Here is a 13,128-nt window from a genome sequence, read left to right on the forward strand (position 1 = left end):
AAATAAACATAGAACAAATGAGCTTAACTCTGTATTAGTGTTTTTAGCGTATCACAGATGGTGCTGGTGTGCCATTATTGATACAATTATTAAAAAAAAACAATAATTTAAAAGTATCATTGTGTTAAAAATTCATATGTTTGGCATTGGATACGGAATATTTACTCAAGTCATTGGAGCGTTTTGGGTCTTAATTTTTTTTTTACTGTGCTCCAATTTGTATGAAATTTTGAAATTAGGTTCATCTTACTTTCAAGTTCGAAAATGAAAATAAGGTAGACTCCTTTGCCACTTCTCGGGGAATGAAAAATGTTTCATAATGTTTTTCAAAAAAGGAAATACTTTTCAAGTTACTGCCTGAAAATTCGTTTCTCTTTGGCGCTTTTCATCGTTTTTTGCAAATATATCCAAAAATATACTTTTTAACAAAAATCATGTAATGAACAAAATTATATCAATTAAAATCTTAATAAATCGCTATTTTATAATGTCTTAGGAACAATCTATTAAAGATATGAAAAAGCCAAGTCGTTTTTTTATTTTGTTCAAAATTTAATTGTTGTATTCGAAGCCATCTAGCGGCGAGGGGTTACATTTTATATATTCCATGGGGTTTTATAGTGCTCAAAATAAGCTTTAAAATGAGTACGGTTAATCACGTGATCAAAATTACCCCTTTTCGCCCACCAAACATCAGGTGTATTTTTAGTTACGAGAAAAAATGGTGAATTTTTTTATTTTTTTTGAAAATGTTCAGATTTAAAAAAAAAATCATGTAAAAATAAATCACGTGATAACTTACTACATTTGTCCCTCCCTCCACGTGATTAATACCTCACGTGATTAATGGACGCCTCCTAAGGGTCTGTTTTTTTTTCATTTAAATCAAATAGTTTTATGAGTACCATTTCCACCAAAATTAAAATTAATCGCATTTCATCTAGATTTAACTTTGTTCAAGAGATTCCAAAATATCATGCAAATTAGAGCACAGTAAAAAAGTTCACATGTTAAACCCTCTTTTCCTCTCCATTTATTGTACTAATTTAGTTGATCGTAAATTGAATAGTGCACATGAACAGGATTTGACTAATTAATTCACTTAAGTAATGATATATATTGAATTATTATTAACAAAAATGTAATTTTGATTTTATGATTGCTGAAAACATTTAATATGCAGTACGAGATTATAAAAATTATGGGCAACATTATTGTAGCTATTATTTTGAGTGAAATGATCCAAGGTGATATTGTACCTTCACCGTGGATATTATATATTAATTCTTTCTATATTCGTTATACTGGCAGATAGGCAGACGATGAATTTTTGTAAGGACTAACTAACACATTGAGAACTGATAGAAACAAATCATAATTTGTGAAAATAAAATAGGTGCACCGAGAGTAGCAAATCATCAACGTACTACCAGAAAGAGAGACACATTTAGACTTCTTTTTTTCTCAAAGAAGGGTTGATGAGATGCAGTGCTCTTGTTTCCAAATCAATATTGTCAATATCGTTTTTACAAGTACCCTCTACTCGTAGTACCTCTACCTATCTACTTATCATCTCACACAAAAACCAGTTTGCACGTACCAGAGCTTACCAGCTGATGATAATCCGAATGCGATCGACCGATCGGCCGCATCCGAAGGAATGAAAGTCGTTTGGAAATCATAACCGAGTTACGTCTACGTGCCCGACCTGACCTTCGGGGGCTCCCGACGACTCGATATTATTGGATATTCTATATTGTATATACTGGATGAGAATAAACTGGTTCCGAATATAATGGATAAAACAGACGGACGGACGGACGGACGGACAGACAGAAGTGATAGTCGATATAGCGTCAACACTCTGGTATGTAGGTAGAAGGACGAGGTGGGGACGTTCTGTACCATCGGGTACAGAATTATTATTAGTGGTATATTAAAATATTTTAAACTAAGTGTAAGTGTTATTCTGTCTTAAAAACAGACGGACGGACAGACAGAAGTGATAGTCGATATACCGTCAACACTGTGGTATGTAGAGAGGGACCTTGTGCCCCATCGGGCAATACTAAGGATTCAGTTGGTCAAATCATATCAATTAATTTGTTTTATAAAATAGTACTTCGCATCAACAATCGACTTGTCCGAGAAAAAATCAGATTTAGCTGTCTAGATAAAAATTTAAACTGTTTATTTCTAGAAATAAAAGACTAGAGTGTCGTTGTACCATCGGGCAATAGTAAGGATTATACCAACTATTTTAATATTAAAATATAGTAAACTAGTAATCTGATTTTACCTTGAGGACCTCATAGATAAAATCAATAAAAATCCAGAATTAGCTATTAAGATAAAAAATTTTAGCTGTTTATTTCAAAAATAAAGACCGATAGGGACGTTGTGCCTCATTGGGCAACACTAAAGATTTTATCTCAAGAGTTGTGCTAATTACAGATATTGATGAAATCTGTAATAATTGAAGACACTTTACAATTTTGGTATTTATTTTGTAGAATTGGTATTTGGTTTATTATTTATTACGATACTCGGTTCGAGTCCTGGCACTGACATACAATTGTCATCTAATTTGAATTTGAATAAAATTAGAGGTAAAAAGAAAATATCTAGATTTGCAGGTGAGAAGATAAGATTTAGAAGAAAAAATAAGAATGGAGAATTTAGTTGTAAATACAGAAAGAATATAAAAATTAAATGTTGTATGTGGCTAAACAAAATCAAAACAAAATAATTTAGAATGTAATTTTAAAATAGAGACTAAAATTAGTTGTGTATAAAAATTGGAACTGTTTATGGACTATAAAATCAAATTTGCTCGGTCAGTAGCAAAAAAGACTTAATGAAGAATGAATGAATGAAAAGAATGAATAATACAAAAAATTATACTAACGAACAAATTAGGATTATCTTAAGTAAGAGGAAAAAGAACTCTACTGACGAGCAAACTGAAAATTTACTCAACATAGAAAATAACTCTGCAGATGAGCAAACTAAATATAAAAGCAGAGTCTGAGGTCATCCTAAAGATTTAATTAAATAATTTAAAAAATCTACTTACGAGAAAATTTAAGTTAGAGAAAAAAGAACTTTACTGACGATCTTGTCGAAAAATTGGTTTAAGAGAAAAAGAACTTTACTAACGAGGAAATAAAAAATTATCTCAATGTAGAGAATAAAAAAAAAATCTACTGACGAGTTAATCGAACTCTGCTGAAATCTAAATAAAGTAACTCTACTGACGCTCAAAATAAAAATTCTCTGAAATAAACTTTACTGACTACCAAATTCAATCTCAACTTCATCAAGTTGGATAAATAATTTTTACTGACAAACATATTGAAAATTCAATTAAGTGGAAAAAGGACTCTACTGACGAGCTTCAAGAAAAATTTGTTAAAGATAAAAAAAATCTACCGATGAACTTGAAAATTTGGTAAGTGACAAAAAATGGAACTCTACTGACGAGCAAATGAGAAAATTCTCTCAAATTAGAGATATAAGTCTCTACAAAAAAAGAGATAAGAAACCATACTGACGAGCAAATTAAAAATTCTCTCAAGTTAGTAAAAAAATGCATTTAACACAAAAAACCTTTAGACTCCTCACACAATTTTAGTAAAATTGTTGAAATTTGATAAAAATAAGTTAAATAACAATATAAAACGTGCATAACAAATAGCATTATAATTAAATTTTTGTGCCAAAATCTAAAATTTATCCTTAACGTCCTTAAACATAACCTTAAAAAAATCTTTTTAGTGTATAAAAATATAATTTTAACTCATATATAGGAAGAAATGCAGATTAAATTGTTTTATCAAAATTCGACTAGAATTTTGGATTTTGGTAAACAAAATTGAATTTAGCAAAAAAAATCCTTTGGACTTCTTCACACAATTTGTGTAAAATTATTTAAATTTGATTATAGTTTTAAAAAAAAAGTGTTAAATAACTATATATAAATATAACCAAAATAACAATTACACAAAAAATAGCATTATAATTCAATTTTTGTGTCAAAATCAAAAAAATTATCCCCAAAGTCCTTAAACATAACCTCAAATTTTTTTGACAATTTTGACATAAATAACATGTAAAAGGATCTTATACCAAAAATATAATATCAACTTATATTTCAAAATAAAATACAAAATGAAAATTGAATTGATTTAGCAAATTTTGACTATTTTGAATTTTGGTAAACAAAAATTAATTCAACAAAAAAATCCTTTGGACTTCATATGCAATTTTAGTAAAATTATTTAAATTTGATTGTAATTTGCAAACAATGTATAAAATAGTAATATAAAACGTCCAAAACAACAATTACACAAAAAATAATAAATAATAATATAATTCATCCCTATAGTCTTTAAGCATAACCTCAAATTTTTTTGACAATTTTGACACAAAAACATGCAAAAGGATCTTATACCAAAAATATAATATCAACTTATATTTCAAAATGAAATACAAGATGCAATTTAAATTGTTTTAGCAAAATTTGATTAGAATTTTGGATTTTAGTTGAAAAAAAATGAATTTAACAAAAAATCCTTTGAGCTTCTCATACAATTTGTGTAAAATTGTTTAAATTTGATTATAGTTTGTAAATAATATATAAAATAACAATATAAAGCGTCCGAAACAATAATAACACAAAAAACTATATAAAAATAGCCTTACAAAACAATTTTAGTACTAAAATCTCCTAAAATCCTTTAAACATAACCTCAAAATTTTGAGACACTAATTTTTGACACAAACTTTATAAAATCATATAATACTTACATTACACTATATCCTTTCCTCAGATATCACTTCCCAAACAATTTTAACACATAACAAACCAAAATTTGCCACTTTTTCATAAACTAAACTCTAAAAACACAAAAATGCCGGCAGGATTAAAAGAATCCCCTTATTGACAAGTCACTTTTCCTGGAATGTTTTTCGACACTTTCTAAAACCTTTCGAAAACTTTTATTAATGCTAATAGATAATTTTGATTGTTGTTTTTGATTCGGGTAAATAAATTTTGTGTTTTTAATACTGTTTTCTGTATGAATTTATTAATTTTGTTGAAGGACGACGCGCACGATCTTGTTGACTGACGGAATCGTACTGACGTAAGTTGCGAGTTGTGTCTGTAGAGGCGGCGTGTTAGGGTGCGGGCACATGGGTGGAAAAGAGATGTGACAGATATTAGGCGTGAAGTTTATAATGAATTTTGAAAAAAAAAATTATATATATAAATATAAATATATATAAATATATATAGTCGAAATAAAACGCAATAAATAATTCAACTATTTATTATGTACGTTTCGACACTGTATGTGTGTCATCATTCAGCAAGTTCTTACAAAATATTTAAAATAGTATTGTTTTAAAATACCATACTTAACTTGTTTTTTTTCTTATTTTAAAGAGTTGGCCGGTTATACATCAGTTTCCTTGTACTTTAAAATAGTATAAGTTAAAAAATACCAAATTTTACTTGTTTTTGAGAAAATGGTTGTAAATCTTTGCGATTATTGGATACACATCTTTTGCCCTCTACTTTAAAATAGTATTTTACAAAGTTTAAAAAAATTGCAAGTTTACAATGAGATAATATATGAGATATAAGTATATAAATTATACTAGCAAATAAGAGTATCAATACATATCAAAACACACAAATTTTGAAGATATTGTTAAATAAAAATAAAAAAATAAAATAACATATTATTATTAAATTAAACAAACAGTTGTATAATAAAATCATATCTAGTTAACGAATAGTAAATGGAAAAAGAATGTAAAGTTGTGTCTCATAGATGCAACGGGGTTCACAAACGTAGATTCAGGATCAAATTCTAGGAATTGTTAGTAAGAAAGTTCAAATAAGGATAGGAAAAATATAAACAAAAATGAAACAATGTTTAAAAAATATTACAATTAAAATAAATAAATATAAAATATAATAATAAAATAATTTGTTGTGTATGGCATATTGCCTTAAAAGAAAATTGCTGGAACTTCTCGTATCGTAACGAAATATTCGAGGAATATTAAATGTTTTCATATAAATTATTATAAATGTCTGCAATTTTCATTATTACTATTTTATAGACAAAATATAAGAGCTTATAAATTGGATGATGAAAAGTTAATGAACAAAACTTAATCAAGCTGAGTTGGAATTAATGGAACTTATCTCATATTTATGAGAATTTTATAGACTGAATTGTAAAGTTAAAATTATTTATTTGAAGTATATAAGTGACATTTAGAATTTAAGCTAGAATTAAAGTTAAAACCTGAATTATTTTCGATATTCAACAATTTTTTTTTTGAAAATTGAAAAAAATTGTATTAATGATACAAAAATAATCATTTCGTCAACACAAACAAAATGTTTTTTGAATCATTCAAATCGGACGCTTAGTTCACTCAAAAACTGCCATTTTTTGCACTTTTAGATCTAAAATTCCAAAACGGCTTCCCTACGGGAAGTTATTATAACTTTGTTTTGTAATAACACAAAAACGTAAAATTTTGACATAAAAATAAAAATATAAAAAAAATTAATACAATTTCGTAGTTAAGCGCATGATTTAAAATTTAACTCAAAAAGTATGTTCGAAAATTAAAATAAACAGTAAAGCAGGGTTCACAAAAAGTTGAACCAAGGACTAGAAGACTGAATTTTGGAAAATAACAAAAAAAGGCGTACTACTAAAGTAGAGTCAAGGACGGAAAGAAAATAAACAAAAATAAATCATTCTTAGAGTAAAACATTAAAATAATAAAAAATATATATATCTACACATACATCCATTTACTCTAATAAGGAATGTCAAAAATAATAAGGTATGACGAAGAAGTTTATATTTTCACCAGGAAATCTGATCTGCTAATTTTTCAGGAATCATTGAAAAAAGTATGTATGTAAGTCAAAATTAGACCTTTCTTCTACGTTTTCTCAAAAGCGGTGCAACGATTTCTGTAATATATATATATATATATATATATATATATATATATATATATACATATATATATATAGATTTTTCTAATTTATTTCGCAGAATGTGTGATCCTAACCTTAGATTAGCGGTAGGGAGAGAGCGCGCATACTTTTTTGAACAAAGACAACAAACAATCGCAATGTGAAGACATTGCAGAATATTTGAAACGAAATCGCAATTGCAAAATTATATATATATATATATATATATATATATACATATAAATATAAAAATTCATTTCTACGATAACCACATTTTTAAAAAAATTACTAAATTCTACTGACGAGCCAAATGGGTCTCACTTGCCAAAAAAGTTGATGTAATTTATAACAACCCGGCTTATTTTAGATCAGTAATATGGACTCTAGAAAAAATTAACATTTATTGTTAAGACGTTGTTCCAGAAAAGATCAGTTAAATCAACAATATGACAAATGAGGAATAAAAATAATTCTACTATTCTATTGCGAGAAGAAGAGAAAACTGTTTCGGATCCATATTGATAATGAAAAGTTTAATTTTACTTTTTTGATTCTATATCTTCGCCTTGTAGATACATACGAGTTCGGTAGATAGTAGAGTCCTTTCTCACCCACATCACATTGTCAGATTTTTTTTCGACGATGGCTAGACGGATCTCTTTCTCTATCATACCTTGTCAGTTAGAGGGAGGGCTGAGGGAAATATTATATCATGAAAATAGTTGACAAACTATTATATATAGACCGATAGCACCACTAAACTACATATATTTATGAAGCATCTCTATTATCAAAAATTTAAAATTAATCCTTTCCACTCGCGAATTTCTAAAAAAGTCAGAACAAACACATCCACTATTCAGTTCGTTATATTTTGAAATAACTCTACAAAATTAGAAGTAGCTAGTGGTGTATGGCATCGTGTCTTAAGGCAAATTGCTGGAACTTCCCGTACCGTAATGAAATATTCGAGGAATTTTAAACGTTTTCAAATATATTATTACAAATACTGTAACTTTAATTATTTTTGCTATCTTGTTATATCTGAGCAAATCAAATGTAATTCATAAATCAATTTATCTCCAGAACAATCGTCATTTCATTTAGAATTCAATTTCAAAAAAAAAAAAATAGTTGCCCAAATAGTTACACAAAATTGAAAAAGTGCTCCGTATAGTAACAGTCTAAACGCATTTGCAAATAATTCAGTGCGACATTGTCACTTATGCTGTGCTTAGCTTGGCGGCATTTTCACATTTTTCAATAGTTTTCATAAAATTGGAAAAGTGCTTCAATACAAAAACAGTCTAAACGCACTTGGGTGAACATTTATACCAGAATGGCGCTTAGACTGTGCTTAGCCTGGGTATTTTTTTGAATTTTAAATCCAAAATTACAAAAATATTTTATGAAAAATAAAAAAAGATTTAATCATTTTTTATCCTCATAAGCAATTGTTTTGTCAATACAAGCAGAAAGTTTTTTATATCATTCAAATCAGAAGCTCAGTTCACTCAAAAACTGTCATTTTTTGCACATTTAGCTCTGTATTTTCGAAATGGCGAGACCTGCCTTTGCCAAAAACTAATTACCCCTTCTCCCTAACAATAGGGATCGAATGTTTTTTAAACCATTCAAATCGGTTGATCCGTGCGCCCGAAAACATGGACGAAAAAATGCGGGACTCACTCACACACATCCATTTTTTCTGAGGTATGCCAAAATGTTCAGAAACCTTCAAAACGTCGAGAAATGCAAAAAATTTCATTTTCGATTATCGGCGCATTACTATAACTACCCTACGGGAATTTAATCAATAAGATTAGATTAAAAGTAAATTAAAATAGTTGTAGAAAAATAAAAAATAAGTTTATTTCCAGAATATAAAAATCTAGCAAAAATATTAACATAGCAAGTGATAAGACTAAATAAATGCAAAATCACATTAAAAATACAAAATTAAAAACTATTTAAATAAATTTAAATTTGTAACAAATATTAAAACATAAATAATAAAATATAAAAAACTATTAATTTCAAACCTGAATGAATAAACTCGTCTCTATGCAGCTAAAGCACTACCATTGTTTTGGAATTTGGAATTCAGAATAAGAAAACATTTTTTTTCAAGTTTTTTGCCCAAAAAAGTCATTTTTTTTCAAAAATTTAAAATCTCTCAAAAATCTTTTTTTTTTCAAAAATTAAACAAAAAATTAATATTTAAAAAAACTTTTGGTACGGAAATTTGCTTTAAGGCACAATGCCATACACAACTAGTTTTATTATAATTTTATCCGACCAGCTCTCCGTCTATTTCCCCGACAAGACCACTCGACCGTGAGCTCCATCATCCCCAAAAAGCACCCAAAGCACCCCAATACCCCATTAAATGGACCACAGTGGATCATTCACATATTATATATAGGGAAAACAGGTTAAATAAATATCACACAATATAATAATAACTTATTACTAGGTGTAACAAGTGGCATGTAAACGTTTTGTAACTTTAAAATTATTAATAATGATATATTCGAAAATTTTATACAAATTTCAACATTATATAAAATTTATTATATCAATGGTCACAACAATTTACTCTACTCTAAAATGCTAAAACTGAAATATTACAATTATCCTTTTTGTTGCGTAATTTTAAAGCAATCCAATTAATCTATACGATGTTGTAATTTTTAAACTTTAATTCATTTTTATAATTAAACTACTTATCACAGGCCTCTAATATTTTACTTCTATATTTTACACACACATACTTTTTCTAAATTTGGTCTCAAACGATTCAGAATGACTTAAAAGCGTCAAAGCATCAAAAGAAGCGATTCAGATTTCTGGCAAAACCATAAAGTTCTCAATCAGGAAGTTTAAAAAATCAAGTAAGGAAAAAATCTTATACCTAAGATATGATTTTATATTACTATTGTGTCTATTTTACCCCATTTTTCCCTATTTTAGGGCGATCCACTTCGCAAAATCCCTCTCCGACTGTCTCGACGTCTGATGGAATTCTCTTCGTCACAAAAACTGATTTGAATTCATTATTCATCCCTTTTGTTTGAAAAAAAAAAAGAATAATTAATAATATAGAATTTAATAATAAATATAAGGGTCATATTAATATATAGCGTTGTTATGGCAATGCTATGTTATTCTTTTATCTCGGTTGTAAAAAAGTAAAAAAATCTATCTATTTGCTGTACGATCAGGCGTATTTTACATATAAACAAAGCAAGGAAGAATGTTATGATAACTGCGTATTTGTGATACAGTTTATATGTAAAATACGCCTGATGGTACAGCAATGAATTGACTTTTCATAGTTTTTACTACCAAGAAAGAAGTATTAGATAGTGTTGCCATAACAACCGTAGAATTAGCATCATAGCGAAAAAAAATAAAACAAAAAAAGAGTTGTAGAATATGTCATTTAAGTAAAATAAATACATGTAACAATTTTGAATAATGTTTATTAGTAATATGGTAACACTCGTCGTGATGCACACATTTATTAGTGTCAATCATTATATACATATTTATATAATAAATTGTAAATTATATATTTATAATAGCATTAAAAATATGTATAATATTTAAAAGCAATAATGTAATTAAAGTCATACTTCAAATACGACATGATCGGTTTGTCATTGTAATTAGCATTTAGGACTTGCACCTTCATTAGAGAAATGAAGTAATTGCTGATTAATAAATTCTATACATAGTGGATTATGTTAAACAACGCCTAAACAAATATTGTTTTTGTAAATTCACTTATCATGTAATAATTGTGTTTGAAGAACTTCATGTAATTAAAATTAACATACATTCATTGACTGTTTTACTTTTTCGTTGGCGATACAGTCTAATTCTTTGAACAGCTGTAATATCTGTCTTGCCTATAAATATAATCTCTAAAAATATATATTAACCACGAATAATACAAATTACTTCAATAAACTTACGTTTCTTACACGGAACGGATTTTTCATTTGTTTTTTTATTTTCGCTATAATTATTTACTGATGAGGGGATAAATTATTCTACCGATCCACATATTTTTTAATCAAAATCAAGATTTCTACTAAGACGTCATCTTAAAATCTAATTACGTATGTGGCGTACACCCTCGCACGTGACACGACGACCAATCACAATCGACCCGTATAGAAATGATATCATCGAGAGCGAATGACGAATCATTGGCACTCGACTCGGCCGTAACGCTCTTCCGTTGTATTTGCACAGATTTACACCCTAGTCGCGCCTAAAGGAGCTTTACTAAGAATATTGAAGAATTGAAGAACAAAAATAGTAGGGCTTTGAATAAAACAAAAATAAATAGCATTTGTACTATGTATTTATATTAATAAACAATTACATACAAGGCACTGGTTAGGAGTAACAACTAGAATTGTGACTGAAATATATATTAAATAAATTGCATTTAATATCCTGTGTATCAATATAAGTTGAGTGATTGATAAGGATTATAAGGCCGGACAGTTTCTAGGCTAATTTATCAGTTTTGTTGACAGTTTTTTTACAGTTTATTCTCAAGTATGTCCTCTTTCATGTCGCATTAATTTATCTTTTGTTTTGAATGTTTTATTGCATATGTCACATGGATAAGGTCGTTCTTCAGAATGCACTGATAAATGCACTGATAAATTACATAACTGTAAAAATCTTTTATTGCATATTTTGCACTCATACGGCCGTTTTCCAGTATGTACATATTTATGTTGATATAAATTAGGTTTTGTTTTGTATCTTTTATTGCATATGTCACATGCATAAGGTCGTTCTTCACTATGCATTGATAAATGCCTTATTAAATTACCTGAAAGTGAAAATGTTTTATTGCATATTTTGCACTCATTACGGCGTTCTCCAGTATGTACTGTTTTATGTCGCATTAATATACGTTTTGTTCTGAATGTATTATTACATATTTCACATGCGTAAGGTCGTTCTTCACTATGCACTGATAAATGCCTTATTAAATTACCCTTTTGTGAAAATGTTTTATTGCATATTTTGCACTCATTACGTTCTCCAGTATGTAATGTTTTATGTTGCCTTAATATAAGTTTTGTTCTGAATGTTTTATTACATATTTCACATGCGTAAGGTTGTTCTCCAGTATGCAATGATAAATGCTCTCTTAAATTAGTTGACCGTGAAAATCTTTTATTGCATATGTTGCACTCATGAGGACTTTTTTCAGTGTGAATCATTTTATGTACTTTTAAAATTTTTTTCAATTTGAATGTTTTATTACATATTTCACATGCATAAGGTCGTTCTTCAGTATGCACTGATAAATGATCTCTTAAATTAGTTGACCGTAAAAATCTTTTATTGCATATTTTGCACTCATGAGGCAGTTCCCCAGAGTGTATAATTTTATGTTGGTTTAAGTTTGGTTTTGTTGTGAATGTTTTATTGCATTTTTCACATTCATAGGGTTTCAACTTGCTAGTTGCTTCATGTTTTGCTGGAACTTTTTCAAATGATTTGTCCGTGCTATCCACTAAATTACTTGAATTAGTGATCTCTTTGTTACATATGTAAGGTTTTTCATTTAAAACTCTTTCGTTTGTATTACCCAAAGCATCTTGGTCATCATTCGTCTCTTGTTTTATTTCCTCGTCAATTGTAACCTCAGATTTTAGAAATTGCTGCCGACATATATCATCATCCATATACAAATCTGATGTATTTTCATAATCATCAAATTCCTGTTTCACTTGAGGATAATCATCGATCGGTTCAATTTTAATTGTTTTGTTTAAATTTGTTTCCACAGACATGTTTGAAGTTTGTAGGTTATAATAAACTGGTGATGAGTTCTTAAAAATTGAGAAGTCTAAGTGTATAATAATATATGTGTTTCGATATTTACTAATTCGTTTATTGTTTAATATGATATAAAGCTAACACTGACCTTTTTACTAAATTTATCTTCGAATTCAACTTTAATAATTCCATAAACCACTTTGACGTTTCTCCTCCATTTTGTTTTCATGAACAAGTGACCAGGTTGGACAACATTGAGCACATTTTAAATGCGAGATTTTCGGCGGCAAAATTTG

General features: G+C 28.2%; 2 protein-coding genes across 2 annotated transcripts in view; both read right to left on the reverse strand.

The window, feature by feature from the left end:
• LOC113371008 (uncharacterized protein DDB_G0271670-like) overlaps positions 1-4,957 on the reverse strand; it is a 56,016-nt gene extending 51,059 nt beyond the window's left edge. The window contains exon 1 of the mRNA XM_026611665.1: positions 4,810-4,957. The gene's annotated coding sequence lies outside the window, so the exon portion shown is untranslated. The remainder of the gene's footprint in view (positions 1-4,809) is intronic.
• Positions 4,958-11,489: 6,532 nt separating this feature from the next.
• Positions 11,490-13,038, reverse strand: LOC113363356 (gastrula zinc finger protein XlCGF52.1-like). Its single transcript, XM_026605848.1, has 2 exons — positions 12,981-13,038; positions 11,490-12,885 (listed from the first exon to the last, which is right to left on the reverse strand). Exon 2 carries the CDS (start codon positions 12,844-12,846, stop codon positions 11,587-11,589), a length of 1,260 nt encoding a protein of 419 aa, XP_026461633.1. The 5' UTR covers positions 12,847-12,885; positions 12,981-13,038; the 3' UTR covers positions 11,490-11,586.
• Positions 13,039-13,128: the final 90 nt, after the last annotated feature.

Source organism: Ctenocephalides felis, unplaced genomic scaffold (genome assembly GCF_003426905.1).
Source record: "Ctenocephalides felis isolate EL2017-DRISC unplaced genomic scaffold, ASM342690v1 CF-g0.4_SCAFFOLD_00845, whole genome shotgun sequence".
Lineage (NCBI taxonomy): Eukaryota > Metazoa > Arthropoda > Insecta > Siphonaptera > Pulicidae > Ctenocephalides > Ctenocephalides felis.

Coding starts and splice junctions, on each gene's coding strand:
- LOC113363356 (XM_026605848.1), bottom strand. CDS start 12,846: ATGTCTGTGGAAACAAATTTAAACAAAACAATTAAAATTGAACCGATC.